The sequence below is a fragment of the Loxodonta africana genome, chromosome 19 (assembly GCF_030014295.1).
Source record: "Loxodonta africana isolate mLoxAfr1 chromosome 19, mLoxAfr1.hap2, whole genome shotgun sequence".
In the NCBI taxonomy this organism is placed as follows: Eukaryota; Metazoa; Chordata; class Mammalia; order Proboscidea; family Elephantidae; genus Loxodonta; species Loxodonta africana.
Genome location: NC_087360.1, coordinates 62018080 through 62041658, shown reverse-complemented (window position 1 = coordinate 62041658; position 23579 = coordinate 62018080). Strand labels below are relative to the sequence as shown.

General features: G+C 41.6%; 1 protein-coding gene across 6 annotated transcripts in view; it reads left to right on the top strand.

Moving 5' to 3' along the window:
- The window catches only part of TACC1 (transforming acidic coiled-coil containing protein 1), a 73292-nt gene extending 51811 nt beyond the window's left edge, over nt 1–21481 (top strand). For 4 of the 6 annotated variants that reach the window (XM_003412522.4, XM_023551102.2, XM_003412521.4 and 1 more), the window contains 7 exons: nt 5132–5257; nt 8243–8319; nt 10088–10131; nt 11268–11428; nt 12458–12564; nt 15164–15284; nt 16614–21481. In XM_003412522.4, the coding sequence (XP_003412570.2) occupies nt 5132–5257; nt 8243–8319; nt 10088–10131; nt 11268–11428; nt 12458–12564; nt 15164–15284; nt 16614–16682 (705 nt within the window). In that variant the 3' untranslated portion in view covers nt 16683–21481. The remainder of the gene's footprint in view (nt 1–5131; nt 5258–8242; nt 8320–10087; nt 10132–11267; nt 11429–12457; nt 12565–15163; nt 15285–16613) is intronic. The other 2 variants (XM_023551100.2, XM_023551101.2) reach the window with 1 other exon arrangement.
- Nucleotides 21482–23579: the final 2098 nt, after the last annotated feature.

Sequence of the window (23579 nt, the reverse complement as noted above, 5' to 3'; positions counted from 1 at the left end):
GTCCCTTTGAAATTTTCCAAGTACCATGGGAGTGGTTCCTGCTAGTTTCAGTGTGTAAAATCGCAGCAACAATCGAAGAAGAGTGTCGAGTGGACAAAGAATCTGCGTGGTAGCAGATTCAGGTGGTTTACCTGATACTCGAAACAAACTGGTTCAAATCCCTGATCCCCAATTTATTCATGCATAAAATTTGCAACACCCGTCTGCCTCACGAGAGTAGTTGGGAGGATAAAATGAGATGATAACACAAAACAGTAAAACTGTAAAGTGCTAGGCTGGTGTAAGGTGGTGTAACGTTGTTGGGAAAAGTGGGACTGAGAGTGAAAGAGAAGAGACTTGTCTCTGGAACCAGCAGGTGAAAAGCATGTGTGTGTGTGTGCATGTGCGTGCGTGTACGTGTATATACCTTTTGAAAGTAACTCAAGTTGAACGTCCTGAAATAAGTTAATTTCTACTTCTATAGTATGTTGGAGAGATTAAAGAAATCTGTTTAACCTAACAGGAGCCTGGGTGACACAAGTAGTTTGCACTCAACTACCAACCAAGAGGTTGGTGGTTCGAACTCACCCAGCAGCTCCACAGGAGAAAGACCTGGCAATCTGTATCCGTAAAGATTACAGCCAAGAAAACCCTGTGGAGCGGTTCTACTCTATAACACAATTCCATGAGTCGGATTCGACTCCACAGCAGCGGTTTTAATCTAGCATTTACTTTTTAAAGCCTTTCTGTGTTACTTTGACTCACATTCCTGTCACAGTCCCGTGCTGTGGCTGGAACAAAATAAATATGGCCAGAGTACAGTAAGTGGTGAGGAGTAAGTCTCATCTTGCTTTTCAGATGTTATTCTACACCCTTTTTCACTTAGGAGCCAAATTTGCATTTTTAAAAGAATTCTTAAACTTCTTAAGGTTGAGTTCATCTGGATTTTCCAAGTGTGCTTCTTTGTTATAGAAGTGGTGGTGGGGTGGTACCGCCCCAGTGCGTTCAAGGACAATGATGGGGTGAGCGCACTCTGCACGCGGGCGGAGACAGATTAGTGATGCTAACTCTCCCACTACAAGGACATGAGCACAGGTCACTAGCTTTGTGGCATCTGTGCTCAGTGTGAATTTGCAACCCGACAACATTGAGCTCTACTGTCTACAAATAGGCCTTTATTGGCCCTAATTTGTGAATGCCTTATGGGACATGGTAAAGAATTACCAGTTGTCACCGAGTTGACTCTGACTCATAGCGACTCCATGTGTGTCCCAGTAGAACTGTGCTCCATAGTTTTCAAGCGCTGACTTTTTAGAAGTAAATCACGAGGACTTTCTTCTGAGGTGCCTCGGGGTGGCCTTGAACCTCCAACTTTTCAGATAACAGCCCAGCGCGTTAACCATTTGTACCATCTAGGGACTCCAGAGAAGGTTTAAACTCGTTCCAAACCTGTTGCAGTCAAGTCAATTCCAACTTATAGCGACCCTGTAGGACAGAGTAGGACTGCCCCATAGAGTTTCCAGGCAGTGGTTGGTGGATTCAAACTGCTGACCTTTTTAGTTTGCAGCCGAGCTCTTAACCACTGCACCACCAGGGCTAGAGAAGGATTAGATCACATGAAACTGGACCCTTTTGGAAGGATGTAATTAATTGATTTAGCAAGTTTTTATTATACACATACCCAGCCCAGGATGAGATGGATGGGCCAGTTCTCTGTAATAGTAGATTCTCTAGGCTTTCTTCTCTCTGATAAACAATATAAAGGAGTAAGGAATGTAAAAAATTAAATCCTCGGGGACTGGAAAATGTGGCTATAGTAAGGACCGGCATAAATCTCTCGTAAGCGCTGCAGAGTTGTGAGGCTTGTACGGTGTGGCCAGGCACAGGGTGTGGTCAGGAGCACATGCTTCTCTGGACTCAGTTGCCACCATCCAAGGTCTGACCCTCCAGCTCCGGCTCAGAATGACGCTGCGTCTTCTGGACACCGTTTTAGTTGGCATTAAGTTTCTGCTAAATGAGCAGGCAGATTGAATTCATTTATTCCTCCAACAAATGTGTGATGAGATATTGAACTCAAGAATAGACTTTGATATTTTCTTTACTAAGAAGAATCTTGGGAACTTATTTACCAATTCTTGCTACCATGGCGGCCATGCGAGGCACAGGGAGGCTGCTTCCTAGAGTTGATTCAATTTGGGGATTCTGACTTAGAATGATAAAAACCCACAAAAGACTGATGTTAAAACCAAAAAAACAAAAACAAAAACCATTGTCATCGGGTTGATTCCTACCCATAGTGACCCTATACGGCAGAGTAGAACTGCCCCATAGGGTTTCCAAGGAGTGGCTGTGGATTTGAACTGCCGACCTTCTGGTTAGCAGCCGTAGCACTTAACCACTGCCTCACCAGGGCTCCAAGTTAACTGTATTAATTCATAATTGGAAATGTAACCACAAGTATGAACCAGTGTGTCAGCTTGACCTAGTACATTTTCTCCCTGTAGGCAAGTTACATGGGAGCAAGAGTATGAGAAAGTTGCCAGATGAGAACATGGCCCAGGAAGTTAATGAGATGATTCAGATGTCCAGGAGTGTACTGGTTATTTGTTGTTCTGACAAATTACTCTAAAACTCAACAACTTAAAGCAGCAAACCTTTATTACCTCAGAGTTTTTATGGGTCAGGAATCTGGGCACGGCTTAGCCGGGTGCCTCTGACTCAGGGTCTGTTAAGACTGCGTTCAAGGTATTGAAGGGGCTGTGATCCCTCTGGGCTCCACCTGGGGTGGATCCTCTTCCATGCTCACTCGTGTGGCTATTGGCAGATATATCAGTTCTCTAGGGCTGCAGTAACAAAATACCACGAAGCGGATGGCCTAGCCCAGCAGAAATTTATTGTCTCACAGTTCTGGAGGCCAGAAATCCAAATTCAGGGTGTCGAAAGGGCCCCGTCCTCTCCAGCTTCTGGTGGCCCCAAGTGTTCCTTGGCTTTGGTCACATGGTGTCCTTCCCTTTGTCTGTCTCTTATTCCCTTTTATAAGGATGCCATTCAGATGTGATTAGGACCAACCCTGCTCCTGTATGACCTCGTATTAACTGATAACCTCAAAGACCTGATTTCCTAGCAGGGTCACATCCACAGATACCAGGTGTCAGGACTTCAACATAAATTCCTGGGGAACACAATTCAGCTCATAACAACAGATCTTAGATCCTCGCTGGCTGTTGGCTGAGACATCGGTTCCTTGCCATGTGGACCTTTCCATAGAGTTACTCACAACCTAAGGAGCTCTGGTGGTGTGATGGTTAAGCTCTCAGCTGTTAACCTAAAGGATGACAGTTTGAACCTTCCAGCCATTCCACGGGAGAGAAGTCCTGGTGATCTGCTCCTGTAAAGATTACAGTCTAAGAAACTCAGTGAGGCTGTTCTGCTCTGTCATATAGGGTCACTGTGAGTCGGAATCGACTCGATGGCACACAACAACAGCACTTACAAAATGGCAGCCAGCTTCCCTCAGAGCGAGAGGGTAAGAGAGCGAGCAAGATGGAAGCTAAAGTCATTCTGTAACCTCATCTCAGAAATGACGTTCCATAATTTTGTTGTATTCTGTTCTCTAGAAGCAAGTCACTAAGTCTAACCTACACTCAGGGGGAGGGGATCACCCAAGACGATTAACTGGATGCAGGGAATCCATGGGGGTGATTTTAGAGGTAGCCCACCACAAGTGGCTTCTGGCTGTAGTGATAAATCTATCCCAAGGCAGGATGTCGTGGGAGGGAAACCTCAGACTCCTGCTGGCATGGCGGGCTGCCCTCCCCAACTGTGGCTGGAAGTGGGCACTATTAACTTAAGACTTTTTCCATTACCTTTTAAAGTGCTCTGAGCCAGGAGTTTCTATATTGCCCCCCTGGGTAAGGTTCACGGGCGCTTGGAAGCTTGGTGCAAAAATTACGTGGGTTTTTTTGAGCATTTTCTAGAGACAGGGTGAGTCCATAACGACCTTGAAAAGTTCAAAAGCCGCCATTTTAAGTTGACTGTGGACTTTCTGTTCAGTCTTGATTCAAACACAGTACCATAGAGTTGGTTAATTATAATCAATAACCAGTTGCTCTGTTACAAGCACGTTTAACCCTGCCTCCCTGAGATTGTTCCCAGGTCACCATGGCTGCATTTTAGATGTTTCCAAGCTCTTAGATCACACATTTATACAGGAGATTCATTTTCTTAGGTGGGAGGAAATAAGCCCAAAAGATGGCTTTTAGGAAGGAAAACAGTACAGAGTGCAGGTTCCTATGAGAAACAAAATGCTAACCCAGCCTGGCAGTCTGGAACCCGAGTTTATGAGAGAAGTGAACCAGTACATCGGAATATGAAGTGCTGCCGGAAGTGGGCCCGCCGACTGGCAGGGAGCAAGAGCCGAACACTTAGCAGAGAGGAAGGGCCAGGAGACAGAAGTGCAGTCACAGACCTTGACATACATGTGGCCATTGTGTTTAGGGGCAAATAATGGAGTGTCACAGGCTCGCAGCACATCACTGCAGAGCAGTTGAGGTTCCTGATGGCCCTGAATCGCCTGGGGGGCTGGGGGGATTCAGCTATCCTTGCCATTCCTGCCTCCTTATGCCTGAAAGTTAATAATAAAATTTTAGAAGGATTCCCATCCAAAGTAGCTAAATAAGAAATACACGCAAAGCATCAATAGTTAAAGGGAACAGCTGCCCCTCTTTTGAACAATTTATTTTCATGGAACACATCACCCCCAGAAACCCCCTGAATAATGAGACGTTAACCATGGGGCTTTTTCTTTTATGCATGTGATTCTTTGACCTCCCCGAGAGCATGTGTTTGCGTGTGTGTAAATATGCAGGTAAAAAAGCATTTGCAATTTTAACATCTTTTATGTGTACGATTCAGTGACATCTCTGTGAGCTTTTGAATAAAAACAAAACATCTCCTGGCTATCTGTTCAACAGAAGCTAAGACTACCCTGATGTTCATTATCGTTAGATAGTATTGTAACTAGATCCCTCCCCTCAAACGTGTTTTTAGAGGGTATGATCAGCTTAGTAGCGAGGAAGCCATAGAAGGGTATGTAAGGTTCCGAAGCTGGAGAGTGAAGGTGTTAAGTGTGATCTGTGCTCCCTACACACAGGGGCTGGTGGAGTCCTCTGCAGAGAAGGCACCTGTGTCTGTGGCCTGTGGAGGTGAGAGCCCCCTGGATGGGATCTGCCTTAGTGAGTCAGATAAGACAGCTGTGCTCACCTTGATAAGAGAAGAGGTAAGGTGTTTCTTGTTCTGTCTGCTTATCACTCCATTTCTTTGTCAAGCCCATGTTCCGGGGGTTAGATTTCATCTCTGTTGGCCTGAGTTATCCTGGGCTGCAAGTCCTTACTTCCTGCAGTTTGTTTAGCACCTATAGTGGGCTCCCTGTAAAACCTGGCCTTGCTGCTGGAGTCAGATGTTCGGTACCCAGGGAAAAGCTGTCACTCTGAAAAAGTTGTACACATTTTGCACCCTCCGTTGTCTTTTGGAACCCTGATGGCACAGTGGTTAAGAGTTTGGCTGCTAACCAAAAGGTCAGCAGTTCGAATCCACCAGCAGCTCCTTGGAAGCCCTGTGGGGCAGTTCTACTTTGTCCTATAGGGTCGCTATGAGTTGGAATCGATTTGATGGCAATGGGTTGTTTTTTTTTTTTTTTTGGTTTTGTGTTTTGGCGTTGAAGTTTTATGTATCTAATTTTGCCAAGTTTACTCACATGTAAAACCAAATCAGTGGTTTCATTTTATAGAGAAGATCTGTTCGTGCCTAAAGGTTCCTTGAGTTCTAGACTTGCAGTGATATAAAATTATTGCCAACTTCTACCATCCTTTAATTAAACAGTCCAACTCTTGAATTCTGGTATTGTGCTTTTTTTTTTTTTTAATTGTGATTTAGGTGAAAGTTTACGGAGCAAATTAGTTTCTCATTAAACAGCTAATACACCAGTTGTTTTTGTGACATTGGTTGCCAGCCTGGCGAAGTGTCAACACTCTCCCTTTCTCCACCCTAGTTCCCTGTTTCCATTTGTGCAGTTTTCCTGTCCCTTCTTGCCTTCTCATCCTTGGTTTTGGGCTGGTATACCCGTTAGCCTCATATACGTCATTGAACTCTGAAGCACGTCCCTTACGTGTGTTATTGTTGGCCAGTATTGTACTTTTTGAACAGCCTCCGTTTAATACAGATGACCGCTGGGCCTTTCATAGGTGATCTGAAAAATATAAAGACGCCATTCTGGGCTATCGCTCATCAGTTACCACTTTCTCCCACGTGTTTCTGTGTTATATGTTCGGTTTGTCTGTTTCTTGATGATTACGCCTTTTTTTAGAAGGTAATTTCCTTGGTGTAGCAATTTTATTTTTACGATATGATGAGAATAGGTAAGTACCTCTCATATAGGTCTTTTAAAGCTTTATAAAATAGCATTAGGTTGGCAATGAGGGGTGTCAGCTAGTTCAATTGTCAGTACTTAGAAGCACTGGTGAGGAGGCCCCCAAAATCTTGGAAATGAGAAAAATAACATTGTCTTCCTACTGAGAGTTAATGAGGTGACCCCTGATGTAGCAAAGCAAAGGTGTACCTCTTTACCTGAAACAAACAGGATGGGTTCTAGGTTCCTAACATCTGGATCAAAGGCACCAAAAGAAAGAGCGTATAGATCAGGGAGAAGCAGGGTAACTGTACAGTGCTTGAGGCGGCTTTGACAGGGCTATCCATCCAAGCCCTCCAGGGGAAAAGGACCTTGAGGTTGTCTTAGGGTTCTCTAGAGAAACAGAACTAGTGAGATATATGGATATACAGAGAGAGATTTATTTCGATGGATTGGCTTATAGGATCGTGAGGGGCTAGCAAGTCCAAAATCTGTAGGTCAGGATTCTGTGGGCTTGTGCCCCAAGATCCATAGGTCAGACGACAAGAAGCGTGCAAAGTTGAGGGAGAGAGACAGTGAGTTCTGCCAAAATATATTTATTTACGACCTGGAAGCAGACCATACTCTAAGGAACTCCCCTTTCAACTGATTGATTACATTATACTAGATTACATTATGGAAGGTGATTACATTATGGACAGTGATTATGGAACAGCAACTAGCCTAGTGTTTGGCTAAACCACTGAAAACCATAACCTGACCAAGTTGATACATAAAATTAACCATTGCACCAAGCAATCAGAAATCTCTACAGAATGTGCTGGTCATGGCAATGCTCACACTCTGATTTTGTGGCAGTTTTATTTCTAATCATAAATAGATAAATTGGTACTCTACCATCTACATTAATGTGACTTGGATTAAGGTGAGTCTCTGCCAGGCAGGTGGGTCTGCTTCTGGTGTCCTGCCATATTCAGGGTTCTGGGCCTATGGAGCAAAAGGCACTTCTTCCCATGATCTCACTGTAACCATACTGATTAAATCCCCAGGGACATTCCATCAGTGCAGTAGTTCAGATTTTTGTTTCTCTCATTTTCTCAGCACCCCAGCTGTACTTTTTAGTCAAATTATAAAAGGCTGCCATTTTGACATTAGGTACCCCAATGTCTAATGCATCCAGTTTGTTTTGCATAAGACCAGTTTTTATTTACAGCTTGAGTTTTTGTATGAAATTGTGTTATTGTGGACATGTGTGTCTTGTGATGAGTTTTTTTTTCATATGTAGCTGTTAAAATGAACTGTTGCTATTGTGAGATGGATTTTAACCAACCTGTTAAGGGTTCCTTTCAAATGGCACTACTTTAGAGACATTCCAGAATTTGCTTCTTATTTGGGGGGCCTTGTGGATAATGTACAGATTTTAAAATAAATATTGTTGCTAATTTGTCCTTTTCTTTGCATGTCCTTGCTCCATGTGGGGTACAGGCTCACTCATGTGATTTAACTTGGATTTTTTAAAATGCCATAATTATTAAACAACTTGTTTACAGACAGATAAAATAAATGTATTCCAACCAAAATTCACAGAGGCTGCAAATAGCACTTAGGATTGTCCTGGGTGATGTCCTGCTTACTTTTACCCTGGAGGCTTCGTTGCAGCATCCCATGTGGCTGAGAGTATATTTTCCCAAATGTTTATAGCATCAGATATAGCTGTTGAGGTTTTATCTTCCGAATATAGATTGAATGTCCTGGTACGGGTCTGGTTGTAGGTCGTTTCTGGGTTCCAGTCTCAAATCCAAACTGTCAAAATAGATTGAGTAGGTAAAACCAGGTTTTGTCTCTATTATAACCTAGATAATCACTAAAGAGATTGAAGCAAATGAATGGAAGAAAAAATACGAAGAGACCCGACAAGAGGTCCTGGAGATGAGGTTAGACTTGAGGTTTGGGACGGCGGGTGGATACCTTTATGCATTATTCAATTTACTACAGGTAAAGTGGTGAAATGTTTGTTTACTACAGAGCCAGCTGTTGAGAGCTTGAGGGCCTTGCCATTTGCACCTTGCTTTGTGTAATTGATAATGCCATTTCATGAGTTATTGCTGGCAGGTGCTGTATTCAAATACTGTAGCTGATCTTGGGTTAGTCAGAACATTAAAAGTAAGCAGAACACCATATAATTCTTGCCTTTTGAAAAGAATTGGCATACATATATACAAAAATGTCTATTTGAAATGCAGAGTAATACGATTTATTGGTAACTTCTATTATGGCATAATGTAATTCATAATACTTTCTTAAAAATTAATTTTAGATGTTGTTGCTGTTAGTTGCCATCGAGCCAAGTCAGACTTACAGCGACCCCATGTGACAGAGGAGAACTGCCCCATAGGGTTTTCTAGTCTGTAATCTTTATGAAAAGGAGCCCTGATAGCGCAGTGGTGAAGCACCCGGCTGCTAACCAAAAGGTCGATGGTTCAAACCCACTAGCCGCTTTGTGGGAGAAAAGACCTGGTGATCTGCTCCCATAAAGGTTACAGCCTGGGAACCCAGTGGGGCAGTTCTGCTCCGTCCTGTAGAGCGCTGTGAGTCAGAAGAGACTTGTCAGCACACAACAACAAACAAACCTTTACAAGAGTAATGGTAGCTTCAAATTCCACACCCACCAAATAGATGGTAAAAGCCTGCTAACAAGAAACAAAACTGACTGACTTGAAATTGATAACTTTTTATTTTTCTTGCTCAATCCTTAGAAAGGAAAGTTATCAGCTGGGCAATAACTCAATATGGCATCAAAGAAGAGAAGAAAACAAGCGTTCATAATTCATCTCACTTGGCAGTCAGCACTTAAGTGATTAAGAAACATTTTAAATATGCTCACCGTAATTTTTGGCTTTTATATTGAGTGTTTACTGGTGTAGGGCTCTGTGCTGGGCTCCTGGAGAGTAAGGCACAGCCTGTGCCTTGAGGGAACTCACAGTAGACGATGTAAGGGTCTAGTTGTTGGATGCAGTGTAAACAGTGGCAGGCACCACAGGAGCGGCCTGAGAGGAGGGGGCGATCATTTCTTCCTGAGGAGATCACAGGGAACAGCCCGGGCACTGGGTAGGGTCAAACATCATTGCTCCTCTTCATCAGAGAAAGGTTAACACCAGGGGGCGAGCTGTACAGCCTTTGAGTAAGTGAAATGCTTTAGGAATTAAAAAAAAAAAAAAAAAACCCAATGCTTTTAGGAATTAGAACAGCAAGATAACACGTAACAGAATCAGAGGGAATGGAGTGCCTGAGAATGTGGATGGGGCCGGGAAAGCCTAAAGTCCGATCAGATCTCTTAGGAAGAGCTCCCCTCCACAAATGTCATTAATTTGTAAACGATTGATTGGGCTAAGTGGAATTAATCTGTTGCCTTGAGATATTCAAATAGGCAGAAAGAAAAAGTGAAGGCAGTTGTTTCTATTAATAGAATAGAACGAGTGTTAAACAGAAAATCTTCAGAAGTACTTTTTTGGGCTTTAATAAATCTTATATTAATATTAAAAAAAAAAAAAGGAGCCCCAAACCAGATATAAATGGGTTATGTGAACTTGGATGGTCAGTGTACATTAATGTGTTTAATTGTTCAGGCTAGCATTTCTCTAACTTTCATTGTCCGGAAATCCCCATCTGATGATAAATTCTTTTTTTTTCCCTCTTATTTAGGAAAATTGTGGCTGAATATGAAAAGACCATTGCCCAAATGATTGGTAAGGAGAAAATTTGCTTCTAGGATTCTAGCCATAGAATCCAATGGAGGCTTTTCAGATTAGTATACAAACTTCAGCATGTTGATGGGTGATAGCTAGGTTCATTTTAGAAGATGGCAGACACTTTAATTCTGTGAAAAACCCTACTCCCAGTACCCAGAGTTCGAGGACTTCGCCACATCGTGAATATCCCTGGGACAGAATCCCTTTGTGGTACAGTGTCCTTACCTCAAGGAGCCCTGATGAGTAAGTGCTCGACTGCTAACCAAAAGGTTGGTGGTTTGAACCCACCAGCCACTCTTCAGGAGAAGGATGTGGCAGTCTGCTTCCATAAAGATGACAGCCTTGGAAGCCTTATGAGGCAGCTCTACTCTGTCCTGTCAGGACGCTGTGAGTCAGAATTGGCTCCGCAGCGATAGGTTTGGTCCCTACCCCAGTGCAAGTTGCACTTTCCCTGCATTATACCCGTCGGTGCCTTTACAAAATGACTGTGGGTGATCCTCCTGCATTGAACTTAGAGCCTTTTCTAGCCAGTATTGTAAGGATTGACTCCTTAAGTCAAAATCCAGTCTTTCTGCACATACACCCTTAAATGATAGTCTCTGCTGCTCTCAATACCAAATGTCTTCTCAACATTGGGCTTTTAGCACAGCTGTTCCCTCTTCAAGAGTCTGAGGGGTGCCAGTGGTTAAGTGCTTAACCACTAACTGAAAGGTTGGGGGTTTGAACCCACCCAGAGGTGCCTCAGGAGGAAGGCTTGGTGATCTGCCTCCGAAAGGTCACAGCCTGAAAACCCTGTGGGGCAGTTCCACTCTGCACACATGGGGTTGCTATGAGTTGGAATCGACTCAATGGCAACTGGCTTGGGTTTTGGTTTGGTTCCCTCTCTGTATAATACTCTTCTCCTGTCCTCAGTTCTCAGGTCTCTGCTCACATCTGCCCCTGAGAGAGGTCACTCCATATAAAACAGTGACTCCCACCCCTTTTGCCCTCCTTTATTTTTTTTTTTCAATATCACAAACTAGAATGAAACCCGTAAGAAGCAGAACCACTGAGAACAGTGCTTAGCCCATGGAGGGCAGCCATTGACTGTGTGTTGAGTAAATATGTCATTACTGTTTACTCTTGATTCACAGAAGATGAACAACGGACAAATATGACCTCTCAGAAGAGTTTCCAGCAACTGACCATGGAGAAGGAGCAGGCCCTGGCAGACCTTAACTCTGTGGAAAGGTCCCTTTCTGATCTCTTCAGGAGATATGAGAACCTAAAAGGTGTCCTGGAAGGGTTCAAGAAGGTGGTGTGTCATTTTCCTTTTGCCTTCTTGCTAGTATCTTTTCTTGGTAATGATTCTTCAAACGTATATACCAAAGGTGTGAGTTGCCTTTTAAATTGAGGCTCAGGGCCCCCATTGGCCTTGCATCTTCTATTCTAGTAAGACTGGAGACTTTTTCTTTTCTTTTCTGTAATCGTTCAGGCATCTGGCCCACTGGGCGGCAGGTCTTTGTTATTCTTCTGCTGGGTCAGGCCCATAAACCCCAGACACCGGAGCGTGGCATGGAATGTAAGAAATGGAACGTTGAGAACTCAGGAGAATTCCAGAAATGTTCTTTTTGATAATCCATCAGTCCAATGCTAGGAAAAGTATTACTAAAGATTTCAAGCTACATTTTCTAGAAGAGACTAAGTGGTTTTTGGTTGGGTTTGGTTCCCTCTCTACGTAATTCTCTTCTCTGCTCATTTCAAATTTAGATATACATGGACATATTCCTTTAATTTAGTTGCACACTGTCTGTGAGACACATTTACAGCAGGGAGCGTTCTTTATTTTATATTAAAAGAAAAGTGAGACTAGCCAATTTATCTGAGAATCCGATTGCAATTCAATTTTGAATAACTTCCTCCCTAAAGTAGATGTATTGGGGGATGGAAAACATTTGAAGACAGATAGTGGTGATGGTTGTACAACATGGTGATTATAATTAATGTCACTGAGCTGTATACTTAAAAGTGGCTAAAATGCTATTGTTTTGTTATATATATTTTACCACAACAAAAAAAAAACTTAAAAAAAAATAATAAAGTAGGCGTATTGGTTTAACTGAACTATATGATGTTGAAAGTTAATTACCTGGAAGAAATTACCTAGGATTTCTTCAGTGAGAGTTATGTGCGATGGTTTCAAATGACCATGGAGTATAAGTTAAAAGCATCTGAATTAATTAGGCTCTTATTTTTTAAAAATGGAAACTCTGATACGTGGTATATTACTGATAGCAGAAAAATGAAATGACCACTTTTGTTTTAAATTATTGCCTTGGAACAGAATGAAGAAGCCTTGAAGAAGTGTGCTCAGGACTACTTAGCCAGAGTTAAGCAAGAAGAACAGCGCTATCAGGCCCTGAAAATCCATGCAGAAGAGAAACTAGACAAGTAAGAGCTTGGAAATAGGAATTTCTTTTGTCGCGATGTTGCGGGAAGATTGACAGAGGCCAAAAAATTCACTCTTTTGCAACTCCAGGTTGCATTCGTGTGTGTGTGTGTGTTTTATTTAACTTTTCGAATAGATAACATCTCCACATGGTTCAAACATTGAAAAGTATAAAAAGGTATATACAGGGTCTCCTTTCCACCCCTGCCCCCCTTCCACTGGGCTCCTCGCTTATCCGCCATCCCAGGTAATCACTATTTTAAGTTTCTGCTTCCAGGTATACTTTCCCCCTCCTTTTTTATACAGAGAATAGCACACCTTGCTTTTGTTCATTTAGCAATATATTCTGGTCATCTTTCTATATCAAGAGCTTCCTCCTTTTTTTTCTTTTTTTTTAATACCTGCATGGTATTCCACTGTTGGAATGGATCCTGTTTTTTTAACCAGTCCCCTCCAGCTGGACATTCAGGTTATTTAAAATCTTTTGCATTTACAAATAACGCTGCAGTAAATACCCTTGTGTAATTGTCATTTTGCATGCGTGTGAGTTATCTGTGTAATAAATACCTAGAAAATTAATTGCTGGCTAAAGGATATATAAACTTAGAAAATGAGGAGAAGTATGGTGAAATTACTCTCATGGGACACCGATTTACATTCCTACCAGTGATATATGAGAGCGCCTGTTTTCCCAGTTGCTTTGTCAACCGGTCACAGTTGTGGTTTTCTGCTGTTATAGTTTTGATTTGCACTTAAAAGTGAGATTGAAGATATTTCAGCGGCTGTTTGTTCAGTTGCTTACCTTACTGTGAGGGCCTCTGTTTATTCTATACCCATTTTTCTGTTGTCGGTTTGTTTATTTACAGCTTCTGGATTTCCTGTCATAGTAACGAAGACCTTTCCCAGGCTGGGTATAAAATGAACTCCCTTGTTGTCCTGCTGGGACTTGTTGGGCTTAATTTTTTTAAATTTTCAAATCCAAATACATTTAGAATTTATCCCAGAGTGGGGTGTGAAGGATGCATCCAACTTGATTTTTTAACTAAAAAGTAATACATACTTGCCTAGTTTGCCCTCTTTCTATTTCTAAAAACTTCTAAGTTCCCGTTTCCCGTTTCCAATTCCCAGATGTGTTATTATTAAAGGTTGACTGTATATCTTTCCAGTCTTTGTGCCCTTACAAATAACTGTGCAGAACAGTTCAGGACTTTTTTTTTTCCCCTCAATTTAAAAAAAAAATATATGATACTGGAGTCATATAAATTTCCTTTTTCCTTTAACAGGTATTTCATGGGCATCTTTCTATGTCAGATCAGATAGCTCAATCTAATTTTTAAAAATAGATTATAGGACTATGCCATTCCTTTATTGATGGGCATTTAGGCAGTTTCATATGTATTTCCATTGTAAATAACGCTACAGTGAACATCCGCGTGCATTCACTATTGTGCCAAGTGGGAGTATTGCTGTGGACAGACCAGTGGAAGTAGAACTGCTAGGCCCCAGGCATTATATATTTGAAATTTTAACGGTTACTACCACATTGCCCTCCACATTCCTGCCATCAGCATGTGAGCCTGCCCATCTCCCTGTGTTTCAACCAGCACAGGACAAGATCATCCATGTTAATTTTTGCCAATCTGAGAAGTTAAAGAAAAGCTTTATAATTTTCATTTGCATGCCTGTGATGACTACTGAGGTTTTAACATCCACTCATTAGTTATTTATCAACTGACACTTAAATGTTTTTTAAATTTTTGCTTTAGCATCTCATTAATAAAATCACTTCTCTAAGTTTATGTCTCACAGATGTCAACGGGTAGTATCCTGACTCTTTAGTTGCAGTAGTCCACATGATCCTGCCCACTGTTGTATTGAGTTAAAAAAAAAAAAAAAGTAAGGCCCCAAAACTATGGCCCCTGGATGCTCTGCTAACCCATAACTGAAACCATTCCCGAAGCCCACTTTTCAGACAAAGATTAGAAAGGCCTATAAAACAAAAAATAACACACGTGAGGAATGTGCCTCTTAGTTCAGTCAAATATATGAGACCAAATGGGCAGCTCCTGTCCAAAAGCAAAGATGAGAAGGCAGGAAGGGACAGAAACTAGACGAATGGACACAGGGAACCCAAAGTGGAAAGGGGGAGCATGGGGTCACATTGTGGGAATCACAACCAGTGTCACAAAACAATATGAGTATAAATTTTTGAATGAAAAATTGTAAACTTTCATCTAAAGTACAATTTAAAAAAATTGAAACCCACTTAAAAAAAAATCTAAGATTGTTGTAGAAAATGCCATATGACTCCATTTTCTGCTGAAATATAAGTTTGAAGCACGTTGTGCCTTTGAGATTGATTTTACCATTGGTTTTATACCATGGAAATTTCCTTACCAGTTGTGTATAGAGTGAATATTTATTTATTAATATTGAATTATTTAGATCACTGATTCCCATTTTTCCTCCTATCACTAAGTCTTTTCTCTTAGGTCCATGTGTCATAGATGTCGGTGGTTAGTACCCTGACTCTAACTGTGTCTGATGGCTAACCGTGTATTTTTTGGTCTCTTTATTCTCCAAACAAACCACCATAAACAGAGCCAATGAAGAAATTGCTCAGGTTCGAACAAAAGCAAAGGCTGAGAGTGCCGCTCTCCACGCTGGACTCCGGAAAGAGCAGATGAAGGTGGAGTCCCTGGAAAGGGCCCTTCAGCAGAAGGTACAGAAAGGGGTTTGGTCTGGACGACTGCAGAGATGTTTCCCCCTCAGCGATGGGCCTCACTGGTCTTTGGTATACTTAGCTTATAATGGATGTGGATGAGTGATTGAGACACGTCAAGCCAGCTCCTTTGTAAACTGAGTCAGGTGGAGACAAACAAGATGGTCTCCCCTGTGTTCTATAAAGGCAGACCCATTAAACTCCCAGGAATAGTATGTGGGAGTCAGCCATAGGCAGGGTACAGAGAGGAACTTGTGTTTTCCTGAAGTTCAGAAGCAGACACTTCTTAGTTGGAGTCGAGGCCAGTTTTTTTCCTTTTTCTTCTTTGTTTTTATGCAATACATAGAGCTGCCTCCCCCTTCATTGCTATAGGTCTCTGGTTTTCAATCGGGGTGATTTTGCCCCCAGGGAACATTTGGCAACACCAGGGGATGTATTTGGTTGTCATGACTGGGTGATGTCACCTACTGGATAGAGGCCGGGGTGCTGGTAAACATCCTACGATGTACAAGATAGGTCTCCACAACAAAGACTTACTTGGTTCAGAGTGTTAATGGTGCCATGGTTGAGAAACTCTGCTGTAGATAAATGGAAACCAGTGGTAACAGCTATTTCTCACTGATCCCCAGTTTTTAGAATTTCTTCTTTGTATGTCCCTGTTGTTTTTCTTACTGTGTACTAGTGCCTGTGAGGTCCATTCAGCTAGAGAAGGGGTTTTTATCATTGGGTTGGATAACTGCTTGGGGAGCTCAATGAGGCTCCAGAATCCTGGGTCACTGGGGATGCCGACATGCTAAGACCCAGATACTTGTAATTTTTAGCAAGCACCCCCAGGTAATTTCTGTGATAACAAAGAAGTTTGGGAGCTAAGAGGCTCAGGGACAAGCTTCAGAGGTTTGGTGACCACATCCATCCCTACTCAATTTAAGCATTTTTTTTTTTTTTTTTTGAGGATAGGCACTTTTCCCCAGGGAGAAATCTTATAGCATTCATTTCCTTAAAAGGGTTCTATCCTTGGATGGTGCAAACAGTTATGTCCTTGATTGCTAGCCAAGAGGTTGGTGCTTTGAACCCACCCGGATATGCCTCAGAAGAAAGGCCTAACAATCTGCTTTGAAAAGGTCACAGTCTTGAAAACCCTATGGAGCAGTTCTACTCTGCACACATGGGGTGGCCATGAGTCAGAATTGACTCGACGGCAACTAACAACAACATGATGTAGTGAAAGTTAAGATGGGTAGAGCCATTCTTGGGACTGTTTAGCTGTATGTAATGGCCTTCATTTCAAAAGACAGAGAGGCCTGCATAAGTGTGTCATTTGTCTTTCAGAACCAAGAGATCGAAGAATTGACGAAAATCTGTGATGAGCTGATTGCAAAGTTGGGAAAGACCGACTGAGTTCCCTGTTAGTCCAGCAGATCTGCATTCGGCTGCTTCCCTCGTGACCACAAGCATCTTGCCTTAGCCAGGAATAATTGCCCCTTTACAGAGAAAAAAAACTAAAAAAAAAAAAGCACATGCCTCCTGCTGCCTGTCCTGCTTTGCTGCCGGCACGACAGCTTGGAGAATCCCCGAGTCCTGCAGTCAGGAAAGAAGGCGTCCGGCAGTGTCACGGCTCTTGTCCTAAGGCCCAGTTGAACGGGCTGCTGAGTTAGGGTTTGCGGTTTCTCCGTCTTTCGTCTGTTTTACAGTCATCTCTAATTTTCAAGGGTGTTAAATTTGTGATTTTGTGATTACTGTTTGGGGCCATCTCCTATCCACAGCATCTTGGTTTTTTCTGTCTGTGACCTATTACTTAATCTTTCGAATTTAATTTTCAACATCCGGGGTTTTATTTGAAGAGAGAATTTGGCCTATTGTTACCTCTAGTTTATAACAAGAAGAAATTCTGTGTGCCCATTTACACATACACACACATTTATATATGCTATTCTTTTTCTTTTTTGTCTCCTAAAGCATAGTCAAATAAAAACTTCTCTAGAAAAGAACCTACTCCCAGAAATGTAAAGCCCTGTTTTGAAATCGAGTCTTGGCTCAGAATGCCAACTTAAGAATTTGGGGGATTGAAGATATAAAGATCCAGGCTTGTGTCTTTCATGATTCATAAGTCCAGACTCAAACGTCGCACACATTTGAGAAAGACTTTTTCCCCTCATATTTTGTTGCCCTAGTATTTGGATGCTCTTAGCTTTGGCGAGTGTGGCCTTTTTGGGATTAGTCCTCAGCTGAAAGTAGTATCTGCTTTCTGTATGAACAGCAGCGTGGGACTCCCTCAAAGCTGGGGTCTGACCAGTCTATCTAGAGCCATGTGTCCCCTCTGCTTCCACTGGTTGAAACAAAAATCAACGTTTAATCCTTATTATCTTTCTATTTAAAATATGTGAAGAAAATCTGCTTGTAAAAGGTTTAAAAAAGAAAAAAGTTTTTTTTTAATTTTATTTTAGGTCATGTTTAATTTAAAGGTACTGTAGGCCCATTACCAATTATAAGGTAGAAAAAGTTACTTTTTTTTCCCACAAGCGTGATGAATTGTTCTCCAAATATTTTTTTAAAAGCAAAAAATCCTTTAAAACTTAAAATAGTAGCAATTTTAACAAAACTGGCAGGAAAAATGCAAAGGACTCCAAAAATCAGTGTATTTAAATATCTTTAAACAAAGACAACTTGAATTCTGGGAGCAGGGAGTGTAAGGAGAAGGTCCATACTAACAAAGCAAAGTTCCTGGAGCTTTTACTGGACTCAGTAGAGAATGAGGGGGACACTGACGCCACAATGACAATTTTCCATGTAATGGTAATGAACTCCCTTCCATTTGATAAAGACAAAGCCAAATCCATGCAAATTTTTTAAAGCACTCTTTTGTCTTAATCTTACGCCCTGAAGGTCTTCATGGTGGTATGCACTCTATTCACTGCTACATGTAAGTTTTCCTACTTTTCTGGTAAACCTGTTGCATGATCCAGCTGCAGCAATGAATTGTGCCTAGTAGAGAACCTCTGTAAATCTTAAAAAAAAAAAAAAAGACTTTTTCTTTAGCAGTGTACTGTTCACATGGGTGCAGTCTTTAGCCACAGGAAAGTCAGTGTCTTTTAAAACTCCAGAAGTCATGTTTTACCAATAAGCTTTAATCACAGTTGGTGCTTAGGCTGTATTTTAAAGCCTATTGTCTTAACATTTTGTACAAAAAAGAACAACAGCAGTTATCTCTCGTTGGAGAAGTGACTTGACAATCATATGGACTTTGAAAGCAGCTACTCTGGCTTAGTGTGAATGCCATACTGTCAGATACAAGTGTGTCCAGCTGGTGTAACTGATTTCCTCTTTTAGCCATGGCCCACAACTCCTAGGGAAATGAACTTTGCATTCTGCAAAAGCATTACTAAACCCTTTTTTGCGGCTCTGTGTTTGGGGTATATCCATGCTTGCTTGTTTTATGTTGATCTGTTTTAAGCCTAAAAGACTTTTCGTGGTCTCCATTCTAAATCCATAGTCTTTTTTTTTTTTTTTAGGTTTATTGTGTATTTAAAAGGTAGCTATGCGTTATAACAAAGATGACGACAATCCCTTCCTAACGCACTGGTAGAAGAGACCCTTAAAAAACTAGACCCTAGGGAATGAAGTTGCTGAACAAGGAATACAGAAGGGTCCTTGTTAAGGAATATTTGCCACTGGCCTCTCGGCCATGACCATTACATGGAAATGTTCTTAATTCTAATTTAATAGATGGATAGTTTCCAGTAAGAATGAACAGGTAGCTTGTACAGCTGGGAAATGGGAAACTATGCTAGGCAGAATGAAGTACGTTTGTTTATTTTTCTTTAAAAATAAGCAAAACAAAAAAACTTCGGCACGCTGGAGAGTGAGAATATAGTCTAGGGTTTTGCTTCAGAACATGTGGGGGCCAATTTACTTGTTAGTTAAGCCATAATGACCCTGTTGCAGAAGTGCAGAAGGAAAACGTAAGGAAGTCACTGTCTTACAGAGTGGTTTGGGGGTATTAGGTGAATTTGCTGAAACTCTGGATCCAGAGGCATTTCTTTAGTTTTTGACTTTGCCAGAGTGTGGCTAAACTTTATCTAACCGTATTTTAATTGGAGAGTTTGATGTAAGACAGACGGAACGTTTTGTTGTTTGGTTGGCTAGGTAGTCAGTTACAGCCAGACCTCCAGAGATTTACTTTATTTGGAGACGCTCCTTGAAGCTGGTGACCTGCCCAAACCTTTTGTTCTGTAAAATTCTTCTGGAATTATTGAGAAGCCTGGTTTTCTCACGTGGCCCCTGGCTTCTTCAGACCCAGCCAAATTAGGAAGTACAGAAACACATGATGGTGAAAAGCTCTGAGGATTTGGCAGCAGTCCAGGATGGTATGGACGCTAAGGGAAGGGTTTGCATTTCATTTTAGAGGTTAGCTCAAGTTGAATTTTCTTTCTAGCCAGTGACCCTTTCTACCTCTCCCAGACTTTATACAACTTACACACAAATACCTAGATATTTATTAGACAGCCCTAAATTAACTCTGTCTAACGGCAACGATTTTTTCTTTTTTAATTATGAACAGGGAGGATATACTGACTTGCCCCCTAAAAGCAGTCATATTTGAGCTTCACTTTTAAAAAAGATAAGGGCTCGATGGTGGCTCTAAAGCCCAAAATGAAGTTTTTAAAGAGCAATTGTAGGTCTAGTGTACGTTGAGTTAGAAATGATTCAGCACACCGTTTTTTTAGTGGAGAAGCTCTGGAGCCAATGTTTTCTTTCCCTTTTGGTCTTTGGCTACAGTTGGCTACTGTCTCGTGAATTGTTCATGGCTGTTGTTTCTTCTGCGTAGTTTTGTGACTGTGTGAGCCTGCTCTCAGACTTAGATGTCTTATTTTACCCCCTTGTTGGAAAGAGAAACCAGGTGTTGAAAGATTAAATGATTTAAGAAAGGATTTTAAAGTCAAGATGTGCATATTCTGAAGAATTTAAAAGATAGATTATTTGCTTATTAAAGAACAGATATAGTTTGGGAATCCCAACGTGTCAAGCCAAAGGTCCAAGAAGTCATCTACTTCGAAGATTTTAATAAATATTTTAAACGGAGACTTCTGTCCAAAACAGTTTGATTGGTTTCCAGACTCGGATTATTTTTTAAGAAACAATTCACCATTCAAACCTTGAGTCTCCCACATAGAAAAGGGTAAAGTAACTGCTATACTAGACTCTTCTCTCCAGGGTCCTTCTCTGGAAAACAATATACACGGCAGCATTCTACAGTGAAGACTGACTCCCTAGTGCCAGAGCTTGCGTCCTGGAGACTAAAGATTGCACTTTTCGTAGTTTTTGTCCAAATGCAATCCCATTTCTGTGCCTCTTCTTAGCATGCAGTTAGATTTGGACAAACAAGATTCCTAAGGAATGACTTTATTAACTATAATATGGTTACAGCTATTATATATGTATATATATTCTGGTTATAGTTCTAATGTGGAGATGTTGCGTGATGCTGGCCTGTGGCAGTCTGTAATGCTTTAACTCATACGGAGAAGGCCAGGCTTGGAGCTGAGGTGTGGCCTCACCTTTCCTGTATTTAGTCTTTGTTTAGAGCTGTAAAGCTGCCACTTTTCCCCTCTGCCTTCTGGTGGCATCGGAAATATACTCCAAAAAGTATTTCCAGATCACACTGCTAACCAATATTCTGTATTTATGAATAATGTTCAAATGGTCTTACAAAAACGTGAACTCTGAAACAACCTCACTGCAGTCCAGGTACAGGGCAGTCTGTAGGTCACCACAGCTTCAGCCTCGCTCCTTCGCACCCACTAGGATGGGATCCAGGCATTTCTTTTAAATCTCAGAGGCAGCAGTAAATGTTTCTGTGTTGCTGTTAGCAAGTGTGTTTGCCACTAGATGTCCATATGTACTAATGTGCCAATAAGTAACGTGAATTGCACATCTGCTCCCCTTGCGCCCCCACGAGTGCCCTGAGGTGTGTGAGGAGCCCCTCATCCGGAGCAACGGGCGCCATGTTGACTGCTGCTATCGAGATTGTTGTGTGGAATAATTATTTGCATAAATTTTATATGCACAATAATTTCCCTTTTTATATGTCAGATAAATATTTGTAAAAGTTACACTCACACAAATGAAATTATTATAATGATTACTAATATATTTTTTCCATGTTTCATTGCCTGAATAAAAACTGTTTACCACTGTTAGATTTGGTGGTGTGTGTGTGTGTTTGTTTCTCCCCACCTCCGGTTATAAACCGTTTTATCCCTGACTGAAAATTTATGGTGGCCTCGCTTTTATGAGCTCTATGTTTTTTTTTTTTTTATATATATTTCAGTCTAAAAATAGGAAAGATGACATTTCTGCTATACTCATTTTGTGGGGTTTTATGCATTTGGTTGGGTGTGTAATTAAAAGCAAAACAAACTCTGGAATTTAGACCTTGCCATATAAATTTCCATGTCTCTGCATCTGTGCAAACAAAGTTTTTAGTTGGGTGCCTCTTGGGTTTGTTCAGAGACTGGTTGTCTGCCCTGGCCTTTTTCAAGTCGAACCTAAGTCAACCCAAGTGTCCCAACTCGTTGAAGGAGACACAGGGTAACCCAGAACTGTGTAAACGTTGTAGAACAGCCCACAGAAAATAGTTGACATTTTTTGTTACTTCTAGGTTAATACCAGGAAAGACTTCCAATACTGGCCAAACCAACTCTTAAGGAGGAGGGTGGTTGGCAGGGAGTTCTGTGAGTCGTATTACAGGAAAAGATAAGAGAGTAGTCAAGGCTTCATTTTACAATTTGGGGATCCAGATAGGAACCAAGTAAGGAAAATCAGAGCAGTGTCACTTTATTCCTGTTTGTTACATCCTAACACCGTGCAGCCTATGAAGTTCCTAAAGGAACGTTTCACAGTAGCATGTTCCTGAACTGCCGGAAGTGAATCCTATACAATCACTGGGAGGTGGCACTGCCTTTTTTTTTTTCCTTCCTTTATTGTGCTCTAGATGAAAACTTAACAATGCAAATTAGTTTCTCATTCAAAAATTTATACACAAATTATTCTGTAACATGAGTTGCTATCCCCTCATTGTGTCAGCACTCTCCACCTTTCACTTTCCACCCTGGGTTCCCTGTGTCCATTCTTCCAGTTTTCCTGTCCCTTCCTGCCTTCTCGTCTTTGCTTTTGGGCAGGTGTTGCCCATTTGGTTTCATACTTGATTGAACTAAGAAGTATGTTCCTCACGTGTGGTGTTGTTTGTTTTATAGGCCTGTCCTAATCTTTGGCTGACAGGTGGACTTTGGGAGTGGCTTCAGATCTGAGTTAGCAGGGTGTCTGGGGGCTGTAGTCTCCGGGATTCCTCCAGTCTCTGTCAGACCAGTAAGTCTGGAATTTGTATGAATGAATTTGAATTTTGTTCTACATTTTTCTCCCTCTCTGCCTGGGACCCTCTATTGTGATTCCTGTCAGAGCCATTGTTTGTGGTAGCTGGGCACCATCTAGCTCTGGGCTCAGGTCAGTGGAGGCAGTGGTTCAGGTGGTCCGTTGGTCCTTTGGACTAATATTTTCCTTGTGTCTTTGGTTTTCTTCATTCTTCTTTGCTCTGGTCAGGATGGGACCAATAGATGTATCTTAAGTGGCCACTCACAAGCTTTTAAGACCCCAGACGCTACTCACCAAAGAGGGATGTAGAATATTTATGTATGAACTGTTATGTCAGTTGACCTAGATGCCCCTGAGACCATAGTAGGGTTTTCAGTGGCTGATTTTTTTCAAAGTAGATAGCCAGGCCTTTCCTTTGAGGTGCCCCTAGGTGGACTGGAACCTCCAACTTTTTGGTTAGTATTAATGCTTTGCAGCACCCAGAGTCTCAGTAGGCATTTAAGGTCCAATCAAAACCAAATGCCTTTTTTCTACATTCCTTCATTTAACAAATTCTGATGCGTTTGCAGAATTTAAAGTGAAATACGCAGTTTTCTGAAGGATAGTTACCTAAAGAGAAATTGTTTTCAAATCTGATGGAAACTTCATTTAAATAGGAATGACACACCAAGCACAACTTTTTCCCAGAAGAAAGCCATTCTTTTGCTTCATTTCTTAGCCCCGCTGTGAGTTGCAGGTTATTTTATCTAAGTGAATTATGGACCTGAAAATGGGGATACAGTGGTGCACACGAGACAAGTCTAACTCCAAAACAGGATGAAGGGGCATGAATTGTCAAGTTCTGTTGCACAGACAGTGCTAATGGAGCCCTAGGAAGAGGGAAACTTATAGGAAGGCCATGGAAACTGGTTAGAGCACCAGATGGTA